Source organism: Emydura macquarii, unplaced genomic scaffold (assembly GCF_026122565.2).
Source record: "Emydura macquarii macquarii isolate MOO-44397 ecotype Brisbane River unplaced genomic scaffold, CSIRO-AGI_Emac_v2 contig_2184, whole genome shotgun sequence".
Lineage (NCBI taxonomy): Eukaryota > Metazoa > Chordata > Testudines > Chelidae > Emydura > Emydura macquarii.
The window spans coordinates 1811014-1832244 of record NW_027132321.1 but is presented as its reverse complement, the minus strand read 5'-3'; the positions used below and the strand labels follow the sequence as shown (position 1 = coordinate 1832244).

At 47.3% G+C, this 21231-nt stretch overlaps 2 protein-coding genes across 5 annotated transcripts in view; one reads left to right on the top strand and one right to left on the bottom strand.

The window, feature by feature from the left end:
- WNT2B (Wnt family member 2B) overlaps positions 1-4303 on the top strand; it is a 35143-nt gene extending 30840 nt beyond the window's left edge. The window contains exon 5 of the mRNA XM_067558799.1: positions 3220-4303. Coding sequence (XP_067414900.1) covers positions 3220-3449 — 230 coding nt within the window. The 3' untranslated portion in view covers positions 3450-4303. The remainder of the gene's footprint in view (positions 1-3219) is intronic.
- Positions 1-21231, bottom strand: part of ST7L (suppression of tumorigenicity 7 like) — a 52142-nt gene that overhangs the window by 1793 nt on the left and 29118 nt on the right. Inside the window, exons 15-16 of one of the 4 annotated variants that reach the window (XM_067558797.1) lie at positions 16722-16841; positions 14522-14937 (exon numbers count right to left, since the gene is read on the bottom strand). The exons of 1 other annotated variant lie outside the window; for it this stretch is intronic. In XM_067558797.1, the coding sequence (XP_067414898.1) occupies positions 16740-16841 (102 nt within the window). In that variant the 3' untranslated portion in view covers positions 14522-14937; positions 16722-16739. Of the gene's footprint in view, positions 1-5100; positions 5488-14521; positions 14938-16721; positions 16842-21231 lie in introns of those variants that run through there. 2 more of the 4 variants (XM_067558795.1, XM_067558798.1) reach the window with 2 other exon arrangements.

Below are 21231 nucleotides of genomic sequence, written 5' to 3'. Positions count from 1 at the left end.
AGACTCTTCCCAAGCGATCTTCGGTCTCTAAAAGTCACCCTCACGCACCTGAAACACTGCAGCCAGCAACGAACAAACGTTTGCAGAGCAGCACCAGGCTAACAGGAGCACCTGTGCGTGTTTGCAGTAAGACAGCCATGCCAGTGTACTGCCAGCTGCACGGCTGTGCAGAGCCAGTTAGCCAGCGCTGCAGAGGACCTCACAACTGAAGTGAGACATGTCCACTTCTAGATAGTGGGCAGCCAGGGCCACTAAACTGGACACCTCCAGCCAGCTGCCTTGGTACAGGGCCCAGGTACTGCAGCTCCTATGTAACGAGGCCTCTCCAGCCGTAATACCGGATAATTAAGCCAGAAGGGAAGGGAATTTGACACGTGCTGGTGGGGAGAGCGCTCTTCGTACCTGCCTAAGGGAAGGCTGGCTGCACGTTCCATCCCGCTCAGCGAACCCTGCCCGGGGGAGACAGGGACCAGGCAGGGAGAGATCAACCCTGGGTTCATTACCCAGGGAATGCAGAGCCAAACAGCAAAGGCAAGAAGTGGTGGGAGGCAAATCTGTGGCCTGTATCTGGCCTGGAGAACGGATTAGTGCATGGCCAGAGGGTGGGGTAGGGGAGGGAAGGTCAGCAAAGGTGAGGGGATGTTGAATAGCAGAGTTTCAGCCGGTTTAGGCAACTTCTTCTAAATCTCCGCCTCTCACGCATGGGGAGCCGCCGCGCGGGTCTAGCTGCCCAGCCCTCGCAGGTGATGAGCCAATGCCACCCAAAGCGGCTCGGCAATCACCCCGGGCATGCAGTGCTTTCTGAACGGGCCGTGGAGAGCGCCAGCGCTGGCCGAACATACGGTGCCCATGGGCAGGGGTGCGAGCTGGGGGCACCGGGGCGGCAGTGGCTGCTCCCCGGGAGTGGAAATGATTCAACAACTGGCAGGTAACACTGAGGAGAGGGTTAGCGCCGCCTGCTCCCCGCGGCCTGGCATGAGCAGGGCGGCGTGCCTGACGCCCGGGGGTGAGTGTGGCCTAGGGCGCGGTGACCCTGATGAGGGGCACAGACACGGGTGCTAGGAGGGGCACTGCCTGCAGCTCCAGATGGGACTTGCCGTGCGTGGGGCTGTTCACACACCTGGCAGCATTTGCCGCTGACCCCAGGAGCGCTGGTCTGCGGCAGACACACACGTGCGGCAGGTGTGTTACACTGGCGCAAGCCCCGGCCCAGGCAGAAATGACGTCAACCATTCTGGCTTGACCCCATTTAGCCAAAAGCAGCATCAGGCATTTCTAAAGCGGTTTAGGTGTCAGGCAGCGGCTAAGGGGGCACCAGGCTGTGTGTAGACAGCCCCTTAGCTCGATCGAATGGCGAGACTAGAAGAGGAAAGGATTTTACCTCCCTTACCCAGCACGCAAAGGCCCTGCTGAATGGGGCGTGCTCAGAGAGGCTGAAGATCTGGCACAAGCCCAGCTACTCCCATGGCAACGGGCAGCTGCCCATCGCTTGTCTGACACTAAACAGAAGATGTGCCCTCAGGGCCGAGAGCCCCACAGCCTCCAACAGACACCAGCAGGCGAGGACAGGCCCGTAGTGCCCCCAGAACGAGAATGGGAGGGTTTGCACTAGAGCCCAAGAATTTCAGGGACTGTACAGGCATAAGGGAGAGACAAGCAGGGGCAGTTGGGGGCCTGACTGACCCCGCTGCTCTCCCCATGCTGTTTAAAGCACGTGTTACCGGGTGTTTCCGGTGCTGATACCATTCAGGTCCATGCACGCAGAGGATCTCCTGTACAGGAGCCCGTTCCCCGTTCCCCTGCGCCTGGAGCAGTCACTTACACCAGCGAAGCGCGAGTGTGCAATGTTACCATGCCAATCTGGCAGGGGGTCCCGTTCACATTGCGCTGGGTAAACGTCCGCACGAGGTGCCAGGCCACGGGGAATCGGGCCCCAGTGATTTCTAGTGCGATGCCACACTGGTGTAGGACGTTATCGCAGGATCACGGCCACGTCGTAGGGCCAGGCTCCACCACAAGGGCCAGCGCTCAGAGCAGCTCGCAGCGCAGCGTCTCTTTCTGAACTCACCTGCACTGGGAGTTCTCAGCCACAGGATGCAAATGAAACACGCTGCAAGGAGGTGGCCTGCTTGAAAATTCGTACAAGCAAACCGTGCTCTCTGTTGCACAGAAAAACAATGCAGCTGTTCTCTAAGGGTGCACGTCCTCGCTAGAAGAGGGAGTTGAACGCATTGGCAGAAAGATGATAGATCCACATATCTTTAAAGGGCCCCGCAGGGGTTAGGAGTTTACTGGCCGTCCCTAGGGCACAGTGGTCTTCATCCCCACAGCGGTGAGACGGGGAGGGGACAGAAATGCCCAGCCCTTGCTGGAGTGTTATTAACATGTAACACTAGACCTCTGTCTCGCCTCTGTCCCCACCAGCTCTCACACCGTTTTAGAAATCAGCGCTCCCCGGGGAAGTAGGTCAGCATCAGCCTTCTGTTGCAGGCGGGACAGCCCAGGAGAGACGAATGAGGTGACTTGCCAGAGGTCACAGGGGCAGTGCTGGGAATGGAAATCTGGAGTCCTTGCCCCTGGGCGGATGCTAGAGCCACTCCTTCCCAGCTGACAAGGACAAGCTGCTCTTGGTTTGTCTCCCAGCAGCACTTAGAAAGCCCAGCTGTGGATGGGAGCCTGTTGCCCTAGGTGTAGTACGAACGGGAGGAGTGTATGAACAGATGGCATGGCATGGTGACACACCAGTGGCTCAGAAATGCAAGTGGGGGGTAGGCTACTCACCGGCAAACACTAGTCTCTCGGCATGCTTGGCAAAGATCTCTTCCCTAGAGCTCGGCCTGCCTGCTGAAACACACGGCACGGTACAGCCACGGGGGCAGTCACTGCCCCCAAGAACGTGCCGTGAGTTCACGCACTGCTAAAACAGCATGTGTTTACACTCCGTAGCTCCAGCTCATATTGCAGTAGAGTAGGGCCTAGTAGCCCCCCAGTCAAGAGCTGGTCCCATCATGCAAGGTGCTGTACAGACAGAGAACAAAGCAGACAGGCCCTGGCCCATAGACCTTGCAGTCTAGATGGACGGTAGGTGGTTGCAGAGAGCCTCTGATCGCAATGGCTGGGACATCCCGCAGAGAACTACGCTGGGGTAGCGACGGGGTGTTTTTGTTCACAGCGAGACGAACAGGGACAATGTAATGGACCCTTGTTTCCTTCCCACAGGTTCCCTGGGGACAGCGGGTCGTGTGTGCAATAAGACGTCCCGTGGGACCGATGGCTGCGAGGTCATGTGCTGTGGGCGAGGCTACGACACCACCCGCATCACACGTATCACCAAGTGCGAGTGCAAGTTCCACTGGTGCTGCGCCGTGCACTGCAAGGAGTGCGAGGACACCGTGGACGTGCACACGTGTAAAGCGCCCAAGCGGGCCGAGTGGTTAGACCAAACCTGAGGAGACGCGAACCAGAGGGGGAAAGACAAACTCATGCATGCCCCATGCCCCGTGGGCCTTGGCATTCTGGGAGCTGTAGTTCAGCTGCATGGCTTTTATTTAATTAATTCTGCAAAGCACTAAAGACAGGACTACGTTTCCCAGGAGGTGCCAGGGACCCTTCCGACTTGCTCAGCAAAACTATTCCCTTACCTAGAAGGAGTCTGCAATCCTTGCTTAAACTGTGAAGCTTCCTATTCCCATTGTTATCTTGCAAAAGGCCAGTGCAGCTGCTTATAAACTCGTGACTGATCATGAGAATGTGAGTGACTGATGATCCCCGCGTGTCCCTAAAGAATTGTCTCACTATAAATTAAATTTCACCAGCAAAAAAACCCAGAAACCCCCCAAAAAACCAAAAACCACCATCACCAACCTAGAGCAAAATACTAAAACCTTGCAGAAAGCGCCCTCTCGTCTTCGTTTTCTGCAAGGCCAAAGGAAGAGGCTACGAAGTCCTAAGGAAGCTCAGTGATCGCCAATGTTTCTCTCAAACAGACCTAACACGTTAATGCAATGCATGGCTGCACTATAGACATGAGCTGAACGAGAGCAACGTTTTGTAAATGGACTTTTCTCCCACGCCCCAATGAAGATGACAGGCGGAGTTGCAAATTGTCAACCAAAATCTGAATACCTGGCTAAAGGAAAAAAGATGATCTATACAGAGAGAGAGAGCGCAAAGAGTCTGTGAAGATACTGGTAGGTTTTAAAGTAAACAAATAGAACAGTGGCTCTTTGTAAAACTCATTTGTACGTTGCGTATACTGCTTTATTGTTTTAAGATAAAACTTATTATAAACCTATAGCAGAAACCAGCGCTCTGCTTTGTGCCTTACTACATGTGAGCCTGGGAGCGAGAGCATCTCTGCACAGCCTCCAATACAGAAGCCGACCTGCATCTGCTTGAAGAACGTAGGCTGGCAGATGGTGCAATCTTCCAGTGGGAGTTCCACCACCACCCCCTGAAACGATTATTCGTGGCTTCTCCTGGCTTTTTTTTTTTTGGTAAGCATGCAAGATGTGTCCCACCAGAACAGACCAATGGTTCATATACTCCAGCAGCCTGTCCCCACTGCCGCCTGCCTCTTCGGCCAGGCCAAGTACCAGGCTAACCTCCAATCTGCACCAATTTGTTAAAACTTCCACATTAGTGGCCAAAATTGAAATTGATAGAAAAAAAAATGTTCCCCCCCATCACCCCTTGCCCCCCCAAAGCCCTAAATTAGGCCTTATCTACACACAGAAATTGCACCAGCTACCTGTTTCTAAATGAGTACAATTCAATTGGCACAGCCCCCAAGTGCAGAGACTCTAAATTTGGTTTAAGGGTGCTTCACATGGCTTTGTTAGCCACTCTGAACTGATTGAAGCCTTTCCTAGCAAGCGGATGGCAGCAATGTAACTAAACTGATGCAGGAACAGATTTAGCTAACCCAATGTAATTTTTGTGTATCGAGGGGGCCATCATTTGTGGTGTTTAACTCTCTACATGCACTCTCACCTGGATAGCATTGTGCGTTAGGAGCTAATTACAATTTAATGCGTCTGATACACATTCTCCTCCCAGGTGGTGGGTCTGCAGTAGTGTATTTATTGGGATACATGCATCATTGGTTTTTGCTTCATTTAATACAAGTGCTTTAAAGTCAATATCTATAAAATGCCATTAATACGGACTCAAATTGTTAAGGATGCCTCAAACTCTCCTCCCACAGTTTTGCTTCTCTATTTGCTCAGGGTGAGTTAAGCTTGTTTGATGACTCAGTAAAATATCATTGGGTTTTCCATTATCGATCATCCTGCTGAAGGGCAGGTGAATAAATTGTATGCCTGAACCTGTACATTTTCATGGCAAACTTGCAAGGGTGTCAAACCTAAACCAGCTGGAATGAAATCCAATTTCCCTGTTGTGTGCTGGAGTCGGAAGAGACCAGGCCTGGAAATGTGGCCCACTAGTTTCCACAGCAATGGACAATTCAGCTTTTACACTTTTCATCTGCAAAAAAAAAAAAAAAAAAAAAAAAAAAAAAAAATAAATCAAGGATCCTTTCTGCTTCCTGAGCCTAGTTGTATTGCCACCACGTCTAACAGAGCTGGGAAACCTCTGATGATTAGCGTCCTATAGTACTAGCCAGGTAGAGCTGAAGACAGCAGGGTCCGAGCAGAGCACACAACAGAAGGGGGTAGGGCAGCAGGGAGGGATGTTTTTATTATTATTTTTAAACCACGCCTGGGCTGTCTCACTGTTGGACGTGGAGATCCTGCCCTGAATGGTGCCCTTACCCCGCTCTGCCCCGGGAGTTCCTAAACTGAAGTAGTGGGGAAACCAGTTTACCTGGATATAGCCCCGGGATCCATGCTCTTTGCTGGGGGCGGAGCTGTGAATCCCTTACTCCACGTGGCAGGTTCGTGGGGTCTGCTCATGGGACTCCCCATCTGGCCCTTGCTGAACCCTTTCCATAGACAAGCTAACACTGAGACTTGAAAAAAAAGAGTCTTATATGAAATGCAGCAGCAAAAGACTTGTCCCCTGGTCAGTCTAGAAATAGAGGCCCAGAGCAGTGCCAGTGCAACACTGGATGGGTTTGAGTGCAAACACGGACTAGAGGACAGAGGGGGCATGTTAGCACTACAAGGCGGTTCATCGGTTACTGCCGTGTCTGTATCTGCAGCGCGTTACCGGCCCCTGCTGAACTCCTGGGATGGATGAAATTGCGTCCACGGTCGGTGCGCTGGGTTTCCACTGCCCAGAAGGCTGGTGTCTCCAGGCACAGACGTGTTCTTTAGACAAGCAGGACAAAGTCTTCTCTAAAGCTTGCTTTATCAAGTCCAGATTTTAAACCTGCCTTTTCCCAAAGCCAGGCAGAGGCGCCTGAACAGCTTCACTTCGTGCTCTTCACTCATGTTTCATCCCAGACAACAAAGCCACTTTAGAAGCAATTACCTACGTAACAGGCACACAACATCAGCAGGGGCATACAGCACCATGCACACTGCATAGGAGCAAAGGCTGAGCCCAAAAGACAGAAGCATTCATTTCTGCATGGCCATGGTACAGAGGCACTGTCCCTGGATCTCCTTTTTACTTAACTCTGGTCCTCACAGCCAGCAGAGAGGGAGCAGAGGAGGTTTCTCTTTGGCATGGTGCTCATATTAGGTGTTAGAGGGACCACGAGCAGCTCCCAGCCAAGGCTTTGGTCCAAGATCAGATTTGTTTATCTCGGAGGCTCTGGTGCCTCCCCTTGGGCTCTCCAAAGCCCGCTGGGTTTCAGAGATTATGCAGTTTTCGCAGCTATTTGTTTCCTCTCCAAAGGTTGTTAGTGGAATTCCTGCAGGTGAAGGGGAGGAGAAGGGTTTGTACTCAACCCAGGGCATTTCAAACCTGCTGTAGCAGACGTGTTCATCGGTGCAAGATCTAATCTACCAGGAAGAGCACTCCTCGTTTATCTTCATTATGGCCCCACCTGCCACCAATTTAAGACGAACTAAAAAAGAAAAAAATCTGCTCCCTCCCCTCCCCGGGGTAATGCACACTAAATAGGCCAGAAAGGTCCCCACGGTGCCTTCAGAGCTGAAGGCAGCCACTGACAAATGTTTCCTTCTCCCTGCAGACTTTTGGGAGGTTCTCCTCTGGCAGAAATACGGTTTTGCAGGTTGACAGGCCCACCTGATGAATGACAGGGCATGTGCAGCACCTTCGTCGTTAGTTGCCATTAAAGCCTTGGAATATTTCTTCTCCCTGAACGTGGGTGTTCAATATTTTAAAACAATGGAGCAAGTCTTGAGCACCATCCAACACAGCTGGCAGGCTGCCTCAGCCACTGGGGTTTATTGGCTTTCCCTTCCTAGCTGCAAACCACACCAACTCTCCGAGGTTAACCTTGGGACAGCATCCTTTCCCGGGGTGAAAGCAGCTGGAGGGGCAAGCCTCTCCAGCACTGTTAACTGTGGTCTTCTCTCCCCGACATGATGGGCAATTAGAATTATACAGGAACGTGTATTAAGAACTCCTGTTAGCAGCTATTAGACAAGCAGCTCGAGGCCCCCGAGTGAAATCAGGGCCCCATTGTGCCAGATATTGCACATACCTAGTGTGAGAGAGTCTCTGCTACAAAGAAATATACCAGACAGGACGTATTCTTCCCACTTCACAGGTGAGGAACGGAGGCATAGAGAGACTAAATGACTTGCCCAGGGTCATACAGGGGAGTCTGCGGCAGAGTTAGGAATTGAATCCAGATCTCCCGAGTCCCACTCCAGTACCACCACACTATCACCCTGCCTTTTGGGTTAGTTTTTAGGCATGCAGTTGAAGAGGAAGCAATTTAGCAAACATCACCAGTCCAAACAGACGCAAATGAAACTATCCTCCACTACTGACATGTGCTTCCTTACTGGAGATAGAGGAATAGGAATGAGCAGCCAGATGCACAATAATCATTATTCCTATAGGACATTACAGCTAAAAGTTACAGTGCAGGTTAGACACGAGAGGGGTGCGGTGAGTTCTTATGCAAAATTAGGGAGTGACTTGTTTGCATAAGGGGCTGAGAGGGTACATGCCACTTCTGTGTCGATGTTTAGATATATTAAACAAGGAAGAAGTGACACATCCGAGGGACTGGGAACAGACAAACTTTAACACACTGTGCACCCGCTACAGCAATAGCAAGTTCACAGTCATTTCTGATGAGCTGCGCAGGTTCTGTGAGAGGCGCTCACCGGGGCAGAGGGAACGTGAGTGGGCGGGTGTGGGCAGAGACAGCTCTCGGAGTCAGACCCAATGTTTACATAGGTCTAGGAGATCACTAAGGCTGGGTGTTTGTGACTTGTATACAGGGGAGGAATGTTAAAGTTATCTACTCCCCACAGAAGTGAGCTCAGCGCAGGACAGATAGTCCAGGCACAGGGCAGGCAGTGATGCCCTACACTTCCCTGGGCTTGACTGGGTTGGTGACATAAGCAAAGGAGCCTGGATCAGCAACACTGAAACATGTCCAAAGCAGCACAGAACGGGGCAATGGCCCAGTGGAGTTAGCAGAGGGCTTGCTCCTGGCTCTGCCACCAACTTGCTGTGCAGCCTTGGCTCATTCTCTTGGCCTCTCCACCCGGCTGTAACCTCCCAGAGGCCACGGGGAGACAGCTAATGTTTGCCCCTTGTCCTGTCAGCAGACAAAGCAGCAGTAAAATATCAAGCAATTAGAACTAAGTGAGTTACATGGAACTACCTTCTCATGTTTAATGTGGAGGACTTTCCATTTGCAGGTCTAATAAAATTCAGACCTCCCTGTGCTCTGTTACAAACGGGACCGACAAACTCCCCCTCCGTGCACCACAAGCTTCCTTGGAAAGCAGATGTTTTCTATCTGTAAGCTTATTAAGGCTGGAGCCTTGTCAGGGGATACTCGATCCCGCTTGCAGACCCCTCGTAAGTGATCTGTGCTAAGTGTATGGAAAGCCCTTCATGGAAGATCATGTTCTAATCATCCTGAAATCCACCAAGGCCTGTCTGGTCCAAAAGACAAAGAGCAGAATTAATTGCTTTATGGGGTTTTTAATGGATGGCTGTGAAGCTGAGACCCCGGACAGGACACTTGGTGCGGCTGGATCAGAGGCTGGATGTATTCTACGCTTCCTTCTGAACGCAAGCCGAGTACAGAATTTTCCTCCTCCTAAGCCGGGCACGAGTGCGAGCTGGCACTGAGCCGTGACCACACGATGCCACGTGCTTTCCGTGGACAACGTGCTACCACTTACAAGGCATGGTGAAAGTCAGTATCAGGCACCAAAGGAAAGCCAGAGGGTGCTCCAGTGTGCCCCAGCTCTGAAAGCGCTTCATTGCTGCAACAGACATCAACATCCACAGCTTGTACGCTTTGCCAACAGCCCACGCTGTACATTTCTCCTCCGTTTGCACTGACACAAGGAGCTCTGCTGACACACACATGCCAGCAGTCACTAGCTGTCACCTCGAGGGGGGTACACAGAGGTAGCAGTCATGTCCCCTACAGGGGGGACCACAGCACCAGTCCCAGGGACAGACTTCTTGGGACAGTCGGAATAGCCGTTGCATAACCTGTCATGACTCATGTGGGAGGATGGCTTTGTTTTGTTTTGCTACAGCTTCCAATCCGTTATTACTGAACACAAGACACGGGCGGCTGCCCCAGATAGCAGCGGGGAAGTGGGAGGTAGACAATGGCCCTGGAATCTCAGCTGATGACTCAGGACAAGAGAACGCGCTAGGCACAGAGTCCGTTGTCTGACTGATGATCGCCGACAGCGGGACTGGAAGGGAAATCTAGACAGCAGGGTTTTTCTGAGCCCAAGCTGTGGTTGCATAATTGAGAGACTAGCAAGAGCAGGGAAAGCAACACTGGATGATGCTCCAGGGCCACAGCCAGGAATTCACCAAACAAACAAGGAGCCAAAGACTGAAGAGGAGAGACCCCCTAATGGAGAGACATTAACCCCATGGAACCAGGCCATTAACACAATGAAGTGTGGTAGCTACCACCTGATACATGGCATCCTCTGCACACCCGCTCAGGCAGGGTTTCCTAGTGGTTGAACAGAGGGACTAGGTTTAAAAGGCCAGACTGAAGGGGAGGTGGCTCAGAGGGAGATGCACAGCTCCAGCTGCAAAGCCCTGGGCAGCAAGGCAGCGAATGCCCTGACAGCAAGAGCAGAGAGGTGAGGTGAGGGAGGCAGGCAGGCTGGCAGCCGGAGGGGGAATGGGGACCAGGCACAGAGGGAATGGGTGGGAGGAGGCTGGGTGGAGTGAGCCAGTGGAGGATTGGCGGTGGGCAGGAGTTTCTGCTGGCATTGTCTATATAACTCCTGAGTGGAGGGTACAGGGGGTGATTCAGCCTGGCTAAAGAACAGCAGAAGCCGGCTGCCCAAAGGCAAATGAGAACCCAGCTCATTATCTGAAGTGCAACGGAACAGGCAGCATACGAGCTGGCGCTGCTCACAGCCTGCTGAGCAGGACTTTACGCTGTGCCTCTCTCTGCCCCTTCAGCAGCTGCACCGTCCTCTTCCCGGCCCCGCCTCGCAGCCATTCCAATCCTGAAATCCTGGGAATTAGCCAGCTGGGCTCCCACACCCCAGCACCAGATACTAGCAAACTGGGGAGTGCTGCTCCCCGCCCTGCAGCTCAGAAATGATAGGCTCAGTTAATTTATGACCGTGAGAATATGATAAGAGCATCCACCTCCTTCTGGTGAAAGTAGCTCACTTTTTAACCTCTTCAGCCTGCTGGTACTAGAGACCTGTGATCCAGTTTAAGGAGAGATGCAGGCACCTCTTCCCCCGTCCTCCCTCCCGCCCCCCACACATCCCCTGCTGACCCCTCTCTGATCTGGGTTCCTGGAGGTATCCCACCCATTGCTTTCCAGAAAGGAAAAGGACCTCAAGATGAGCGTGTATTTAATAACTGGAAGACAAATAAGCTCCAGCTACTGCTGCAGAATTACAACACCAGAGAACAATTTGCTGCATTCCAATGAAGGCCTGTAGGAACCCAATTGCCTGCTCTCAGCCAAAATAGGTACCAGACACCAAGTGCTCCATAAGCAACCAGACAGAGCCCCCAAAGTGCAGAAATGATATAAGTAAAAAGCTTCACATTACATATAAACCAGCCGTTTGCACCTTGTTATTAATGGCTTTGCCTGCGACCCCTGCACCCTGCCTCGCTCCGAGTCATGGATCTGCGCGCCTTGGCACCTTCACAACAATTCCAAAATGAGGGGGTGGGGAATGAATGAATAAATTGGATGCAGCAAGTGGGAATTAGACTGCAGCAAAACTGCCCCGGGGACCTCTTCCACTCAACAGGCATGGCCAAGAACGGGCTTTCACCTTGCAAACATTACTTTGCACTGCGCCGGCCCCATTGCCTTGGTTATCAGTGCATTCCAACAGCGTGGGTCGCACTGGCATTACACACACGCGGATGGATAACAATTAAACTAGTGGCACATGCCCTTCTCCCCTCTCCTCTATTCTGAAAGGCTTGCAGTGTTGTTCCTAGTTCACTAAGGGCCTTCCCTCTCTGGTTTATAAGTGTGAGGGAAGTGCTGTCATCTCACACTGACCCTGCTACACGGAGACATAGTGCAACCCTCAAAATGCCAGCTCAGTAGCAGCAGGCCAGCACGTGGAAACCATTTTAATTGCAGGATTTATTTGACAGATGTTGCACAAGCAGGAAATGCTCATGCTTAGGCAAAGGGGACGGGGTTGTAGACAGAATTGCTAACGGAAACTGGTTTCTTTCTCTGAATCATTCATTTATCCAGGCCTCAGTGGAAGAGCATAAAAAAGGGCACGACCCAGGGATGCTGTGCTCCCTGGCTGGCTGAGACAAAGGGGCTGAAGAGAACTGGTACCCAAGCCCACTGACTTCCAATGGTATCTGGGCACCAGCCTCCCGTAGGTTCCTTTGAAATCTCAGTCAACATCACGAAGTTGTAGATAAGCTAGCAGCTCAAAGCCTGCGCTGTCACACAGATATGCCATGTAAAGTCATGCGGGTGAAAAGCCAAAATGGCTGAAAACTTGAGAACTGGATGGCAACAGACTGCAAAGCCGTGTGATGAATAAATCTGGCGATATTCTGAAGAGAGAGAGCTCTCAGCCCGGCTTGTAGCTGCTTCCATTATTTCCCACTGACAACAGATTTCGAGGCTTTAGTGATCTTTGAGGCTATTGGGTGTGCTGGCTGGGTTGTTGTGTGGGTTTGTGCAGGTGTGTTTGGGGCTATTGTGCTGCATTTTGCATAAGTGTCCCTAAATGGAACATACGGTAACAAGAGCTGATTTTGCTAGCTTTCCCGAGCAGCCATCATTACCCATTTCTGTGATGTACCTGTGCAACTCACTGGGGAACAGAGTTCAATGGCATTGCTACGCAAGGCTCAGGGGCTGGGACATTGCTCACAAATGGCAAAGGAATGCTACTGTAGCGCATGCGCGGTTCCCTTAAGAAAGGACACCCAGCTGCTCTCTCATTAAGAATCATGAACAGTGGTGGAAAGGCAAGCAGATTTTCATGACAGAGAAAGTTGCTAGAACCACTTTCAGCGCAAGCCCATCCCTTTTCTGTTGCTGTTATGTCAGGGGGAGGACAGTGAGAGAAAGCAGCTCTTGGGATGATACATGAGCGGCAGGCCTTCATTTATAACCCCACACAAATGCTGGAAAATGTTCAACTTTAAAAAGCATTAGGTTGGTTACCTTACGGGCCCCTGCGGACCGTGAAATGAAATTACATGAGCACAACATGTCTATTAATCACTGCAATGATTCCACAGTGAGAAATAGCCCCAATGGCTTATATTCAATTGGAAGAAAAAGTTGAGAAAATTACCTACCGGTAGTTGGAGAACTCCAAAAATGTGCCAGTATCTTTGCGTAGATCTCCCCTCTTGACTCCTCCTAAATGAATTCAAGTATTTAGCCTACTGCAAAGGCCCCATTAATGCAAATGTACAGTAGGAGATAAAAATGCCGTGCCATGGCTTCTGCCTAGGGGTGCGTCTTTCTCTCAACCACAATGATGGCATAAGAGATGCTTAGGGATGGATGTGCTAATGACTGGCTGCTTCAGAGTCCTTCAGTTACAAATTAAGGACGGAGTTGGCTAATCCACGCTCATTCCCCTGCATCAAGAGGGAATTATGGGGCAAATCTGAATGGTAGGGGAAAATATCCCTTATGTCGCCTAGGGGGACTGCATTGCCACTGCGTGGGATTGGATTTCAGACCCTGAACTTGCCCACTTCTTCCTTGGCTGGGACTTGAGACTGGATTGAGGGGCTGGTGGGAGGGGATGCTTCCACAGGATCAAAGGTGTGGCTAAACATGGTCTTCCTTTGCATCAGTTAGAATACCCTGATCGCCTCAGGGGCGCTGACACGGATGTACTTAAGGAAGAGCGCCAAATCGCTCTGCACTGATCGTGATTCATGTGTTGCCAAACAGCAGCATGAGGATATGCACAGCAGCTTCTTCCATTCAGGGTGCAGAAGTTAGTGCCAGCCAAATGCAAAATGGCTAACGAGAGAGGGCTTGAGGGAAGTTTAACAGGCCACCGCAATCTGAGGCATGTGCCCAGAGCGCAGTGAAAAGCATCGGGAGTCACTGCATTCCTGAGCTCTCTGTGAAATGGCTGAAATGTGATGACAGCAACCTTGTACAGCCTTCCTAGGACCCCAGCAGTGAATGCATATAAAACACTGATATTTATGAAATATCAGAAGTCATGAATAGACAACTCCCCACCAAGAACAGATATCTTTACATGTATGTCTGTTATAGCTGTATGACCTCCATACTCCAAGGGGCCAACGCTGCTGTGGTTTTGTTTCATCAATAAGGAGTGACAGAGACTCAAGCCCTGTATGCCCAAAACAGACAGTTTTTCCCCTGGATGTTTCATTTCAATTGTCCCAGGTCACACTGCTGCCACTACCTCCTTTGGGAGATTCTTTCCACTATCGAACAGCGGAAATCTACCTCAGTGTGCTATCCCTCTCAGGAGTACTTCAAGTTCCAGTGGTTTTCACACCTCGGAACCAGCGGATGCTAGTACATATCTTGGGCCTACCTTTAAGAGACGCTGCCTCACAAGACGTCTCACATACAGGTACCTCAAGCATTTTGGTGGCAATTTAAAAGGCAAGTCTTAAGTCCTTTCACTTTGAAAACTACAACAAAGGCAGAAAGTTTAGCATTTAACCTAGAAAGATATGAATATTGAATCAAGAAGGGTTTTTTTTCAAGTTTGCACCTTACTTTCCTGGTGCAATGTAAGCCTATGACATAAGCAGACTGCTCATGCTGCTTACTGTACAGTGTAACTGTCTTAAACTGCAACTTAAAGGGTCAACAAATTCAGCTGCCTTACAAAAGTGGCCTTCTAATAGAGAGAGTGCAGAACTGTATGCAGTCCTTTAGGAACACTTAAACCAGGGAGTTGGCTAGTAAAAGTACCACCATGTGCAGTTCAGAAGGAAATGCCACCACTCAGAATATCTACCTGATTTATTGTGTTCTGTAGGTTAGTACAGAGAAAGTAGTAGCCTCAACTTATACAACCGGTTCAGGGAGCAAACAAATTATTGTTCAACAAAAAATGTTTTCTTAAATGATTACAGATCCTAAGGCCAAACCAGGGATTTGGTTACTTTAAGCACCATGAACAAGCTGGAAGACAACAGTAAGTAATGCAGCTTATCTTCCTTTCGCTCCGCTAGCTGCCAGATAACCGCTCCATTGCCCAGTGGGAGCTGGTGGTAAGGTTCCTGAGAACATTGGGACTCATTGCTGTGCAAAACAGGTTCCTGTCAAATTTGGGTCAGCTGATGCCAGAGACTGGATGGCATGAAGCACTTAATCTTTTCCATAATGAAATTGAAGGGTGAAAGAAGCATCCCAAAGAACTAGAAGAAACAAAACAGAAAAAGTTTGTGCCCAAGTTAAAAAAAAAAGAAAAGAAAGAAAAAGTCATGTGATATCTCATATCATGTGATATCATCATATCATGGAGAAATCCCACATCTTTCTTCAGATCCAAAACTGGCAAACATTATCCCTGGTGCTGCACTGCTGCAGTGACACAGAAATTTAATACCAATACTGGTTTACATTTACAGACACTTATCTCTGAATCTCTGTGCATGTCACAAAACATTAAACCCTCAACACTTGTGTTATTCCCATTTTAGAGATGGGCAAACTGTGGCCGAGGTTAAGTGACTTGTCTGAACTTGATGGGACCATGACAGAGTTGGGGATAAAACCCAGGAGATCCTGGCCTCCAGTCCTTTGCTCTAATCACACCTTCACATTTGCTTGTAAGACACTCGTGGCCAGAGTATAGTCCCAAAAAGGAATATGATAACACGGTAAGCGTGTGTATATATAAACTCATCCAAGAGTAACTAATTTTTTTTAAAACTTATCCTATATTGGGGGGGTCTGACAAACCTGCAAAAATCAAGAGAACTCAGAGGAGGATCTGAAACTCAGTTTAACTCACCCCACTGTGCTTAGATGGTGCAGTCTGCTATCAGCTGGATGCCAGAACACTGGGGGAACTTGCACATCAAAAAAGCCACAACACCTAGGCACCACAGGATGAATTAAGATGGAGTTTCTCTTTGCTCTGAATTTTCATACTGCTCTGTTAAGTTCTGCCCCCTTGATGTTGCTCAGGGAGGCTAGGGGAGGAATGTGGGACATTGCCTTAGTTTTTCAGACAAGAAGTGCTTAGACCATTGGTTCAATGGTATACAATCTAACAAATGTTCATATTCTAGACACCTCCAAGAATTTTTTCCCCTTTAGTCCCCCTTCCAGCCCCAAAATTAAGTTTAGTTTACAATAAAAACTGATGTATTCTCAAAAGCCAGAGAGCTCAGAATTAGGACTGATACGTTATCCTCACACAAACCACTTTTGCCATGAGACCGAGTTAATGACAGATTCCTCCAGGCTTTACTTTGGCTATCTTGGCTTGTATCATAACCTAATGTTGCATTTAAAAAGGCTTTAAAAACAGAACATTCACATCACTGCGTGAGCTTTTCATTGCAGCTAACTCCTACGCTGCCCATGTGTGTGTGGCACCTTCACATTAAGCCCATGAATTAAAATGTAGATTAGCAAGGCAAGAAACCTTTGCCCTCGGCATCGACACACTCAGCTTGTGACAGGAAACATTAGGATTTTTCATATGAAGTGTAGAACTATAATCATTACACATTGGCAGGGAATTGCACATCTCCAAACTATGCACATTTTCTCTTAGATAAGCAAAAAGCCTCAAGTGTTTATAAATATGAAAAGTTCAGCAGCTGGGTAAAAAGTTAATTCTCCAATTTCACTTAATGAGCCTGGAGAAAATGGTAGATTTGTTCGGAGAATAAAGCAGATTGTTATAGAAACACAGGACTTGCCACACTGGGTGAGAGCAATGGTCCCATGTCATGTCTCCAGCTGTGGAAGTACGTCAGAGGCAACAACAACTAACCCTCCAATAGGCAGCTATGGAATAACCTGTCCACAGAGAAAGTTTCTTCCCAAACGCATCACAGACTGGCTAGGTGACATTTTTAAAATAAATCCCCAAAAACCCTTCCTCTGTTTTTGAGATGTCTTCTTCTTTCTTACATTACCGAGCAATTATTGTATTACAAGCTCCACAAGGCAGGAGCTGCCTTACTGCGGGTTTGTGCCGCACTCAGCACGGTGGGGCTGTGTCTTGTCTGGAGACTCTGGACGTCACTGCTGTCTTGCTAAACATGTATAATAAACTAACAAGGGCAAATTCCAACAGGATATCCTGGAATACAGTTAATACAATTTACAAAATGGGATTAATTAAAATGACAGTGCATCCAAGTAAGCTGCTTTACCTTGAAAGCAAAATAATTTATCTTGAATAAAATTACTATCGGATACAGATTGTCTGCAGATATTGTAGAGCTCTGAAGTACGTCAGCTTGGCAAAATTCAATTTTACTTTTTTACAATTTCAATGGAAAATACTGATGTTTATTTTAAGACACTTTGTTTTTATCTATTTAAATTTTCACAGTTGTGGGAAATGGAGGGTCTGACAATTATTTAATGATACTAGACGCTGAGATTCAGAAAGTTAAAGCTTTATAACTGTTAAAACACAAATTGTCAAGAACATGTCAAAATATACAAAGTAAACACCCTTAAATCAAACTAAGAAGTTTTCAAGCAGCATTTTTCTTACATTGCCTATCTGTACATTTTGATTGTCATTGATGGAAATATTTTTGCATCAGTTTGTGTGTATGCAATGAAATCGATGTGTATTGACAAACATCTAATCCCATTCCATGAGTTAAGTATGCATAAAACTGCACACATTAAAGAGTTGTGAAACTTTGCTTCTACAACTGCATTCATACTTTTGAAGGCCCAATTATTATAAGCTCAGACTCACAGACTTTAAAGACAGAAGGGACTATCGTGATTTAGTCTGGCTGCCTACATATTGCAGGCCACAAAACTTCACCCACCTGCTCATGAAATAGGCCCATAGCCTCTGGCTGAGTTACTGAAGTCCTCAATTGTGATTTAAAGGCTTCAAGTTACAGAAAATCCATCATTTTACTGTAGTTCATACCAGCATATGAACCATGCCTCACGCTGCAAAGGAAGGTGAAAAACCTCCAGAGTCTCTGCCAGTCTGACCTGGGGGAAACTTCCTTCCTGACCCCAAATATGGTGATCAGTTAGACCCTGAGCATGTCGGCAAAACCCACCAAGTGTCTGACCTGGGAAAGAATTCTCTGTAGCTATTCAGAGCCCTCTGCATCTAGCATCCCATCATCAGCCGCTAGAGATATTTGCTAATAGCAGAAGCGGATGGGCCATGTGCCACTGTAGGCAACTTCGTCATACCATCCCCTCCTATCAAGCTCAGTTTTGAAACAAGTTAGGTTTTTTGCCCCCAATGCTCCCCTTTTACTCCTCTGATGGTTAGAAACCTTGGTCTAATTTCAAGCCTAAATGTGTTGATGGCCAGTTTATATCCATTTATTCTTGTGCCAACACCTACTTGTGTATCTATTAATGCACTGACCTATTGCTGATTTACATCAGTTTAAGTGAGAGGAGATTCAGAACCATTGTGTCTGAAATTTTGCATGGAAATCAGGATTTCTACACTATAAAAAAACCTTTTTTCAGCCTGCTCAGCAAAGTTTGAACGACAGATATTGGTACTGTGTAAAAAACAGGACAAAAAAATATCAAAGCTTTAGGAGGCTAAGCAGCGCTAGATTGTCAATGAGGAAGGGCTATTCAGGGTGATCAGAAATCTAGTCTAAATAGATTGGAAGGCAGAGTTCATGTGACCATGGCCAGCAGCATCCCCCGAAGTGCATGTAGGAATATTCCCTGGAACACCTTGTTTTGCGCTCATTAGAAAAGCTAGTCACAGACTTGCCAGTCACTGCCGCTCTCGTCATGTTCGCATGCCGGGTGATATTTTGCTGCTAAATTGTAACTGAACACCACCCATAGCTCTGCATTAAGCCAGAAACTGCTATAATATACCTTAGTATTTTAAATCTACAGAGAATTTTCAGAAAAGTTTCTCCCAGGCTCTATGCACCTACTTAAAATAAAGAAAGAATAACAATTCACAACAAAGCCAAAGCCCAGACAAGAGAATCAGCTGGCCAGAATGACAGATAAAAACATCCCTCCCTCCCTGAACATTTCTAAGCCTCCTCAGCAGCCCAAGCACAAAAATAAGCTACACAACAAGACCTGGAGGTCAAAAGGTAAGTGCTATTTCAGAGCCAGGCTAGCAGGGGGTAAAGGGGTGTTTCCCAGCCAGGATAACACCTATGAAATCCAGAGCTGAGGGGGGTACCCAGCTTATGTAGCCAATGTTTCAGGCAGCATGCACAATGGCTTATCACTGGAGACCCACCTTATTTCTCCAAATATTGCTCTGAACATCACACAAGAGCATTAGAGGGGAATGCACCTATTCACACGAGGCTCTTCACAAATCCCAGTACGTCCCTTAGTGCATTCATAGTCAGAAGAGTCTGCAGTGAGAGCAAGACAGGCAACTAAACCGAAGCCTGACTGCAGCAGTGCTCACCTCATTTTGGCACAACCCAGAGTTAAAGTGTATGCTACTGTGCAGTCTATTAGAGTATGTGAAGGTGATCTCCAGGTTCATACAGCCCAAGACACTCCCTCGCTATCTCCACCTAAAACTACACAGTTTACACCTAGGAAAACCAAACAACTCTCATAGTCTTTTTGGGCAAACAGCACTAAAACTTAGGGGCCTGATTCCTAAGAGAAATGAACACCTCAGCTCTCATTGGCTTTAGCTGGATCAGCAGATGCTCAGCTCTTCTTAAATTTAAAAAAAAAAAAAAAAGCAGTCCCTAGAAACCTACAAGCCCTTTCAGCTGAAGGAAAGAACCAAAATCCCTATGTGTCTGACCCAGAGTCCACGGAATACAACAGAAACACTCCCACAGACTTCAATGGGACTTGAATCAGACCTGAAGTGCCAGTCCTAAAGGTTTTGCTGTCAGTGTATTTTATATGTATTCGAACTATTAAAAGCTTCACTGTGTTTTTCAGCACCTCAAGGTATTTTAAAAGCTAGTCAAGGTTTACTTTGTGATTTGATTATGGAGGAAACAAATTCAAGCACTAAACTGTGAAAATATGTGAACTCGGACTATTCAATTCAATAAAAAAATGTATTCATATTTGGGCTTTTATGAAGCATACAGTTAACAATACAGAGTCAAACTGCAGAAAACCATGATTTGATTAAAATAACTTACTCAATGAATTACGATATAAGAAAAGAGATTAGAGTTTACATTCACCTAGAGTTTAACAGTAAAAAATCCAGATACTACTTATACCATTCTACCCCAACCACCATGTGCACACTTGTGTATCTTGGATTTCTTACAAACCCATCGTTGGCATCACACTTCATTGTGATCAAAACAATTCCAAGTTTTCATTACAGAAAAAATCCTGCGATATGTAATAAAAACAAATGCAAAACAGTATAGTATGATTTACCTGGAATTAGGATTTTTCCATTTCAAAGGGATAAATTTAAGGCAGTTAGACCTCTATGCAAGTATGCAAATAAGACGCATGTAATAAGTGTTTTTATTATGGTATAATTACTGTTTTTGTATCAACCAAGTAGAAACAAAATTCCCCACTTTGTAAAACAAAAACATTTCTATATTACTGCTAATCCAAACCAAAATATCACAATGTAGCAAGACCAAGTTTTTTCCCTTACAGTTACAGCCCGCTAAGAAGCTCGCTTCCAGTTCTCAATCTACATTTTTCAAAAGGGACATCTTCGAATTCAGAATGTTTGAATCAAGTTAAGTTAGATTAAAAGTGAGGGCAAGAAAATTAAAACAAATTCAATCAGACCTCAAGATCTCTTTTTTAACTGATGCAATTGGGTGCCACTTTTCTAGATATGACTTCCGATTACAAACAAATACATGGAATTCTTGTTAGCATCTGACAGGCCCTCCAAATCTATGTGAGTCACTGCCTCCTCACTGAAATTTGAGGACATCTGACCATATTTCTGATTCAACTGGCACCTGAAAATTCCAAGTTCTCTCTAGGTAGGCAGACATTCTACTGTTTGGCTCTTCACTAGCTAGAACATTGGAGTAAATTGAAATTAGCATTTTCCATACCTTTTGATGCAAAAGCAACTATTCTGTTGAAACTGTGACTAAAGCCAAGTTTGGTGAAGATCAAAATCATACAAAACAGTAAGAGTTTATTATTAATTACATACGTTCTTAAAGTTTCAGAACCCACTTCATCCCCATTTTACAGATAGGGAAAATGAGAGTGGTGAAGGAACTTACCTAGGACCACATAGCAAAACTGTGGCAGAGTCAGGATTCGAAGGCAGGTTTTCAGACTCCCAGTTTATGCTTTAATCACTAGGCCATTCTTCCTCAAAAGGAAGTTTTCCCACATACTGGATGTGGATAAATAGATGGTTTTTTTTTTTTAAATAAAAAAAGAGTAAATATGAAGCACCTGTGTTCTGAATGGCACTTTAAGAACTATTATTGCACCCAATCAAGGAAAAGGACACATCCAAGGATAACGTAACAGTCAGTACAACTATTTCTGTACTTTCATGGAGGTTATCC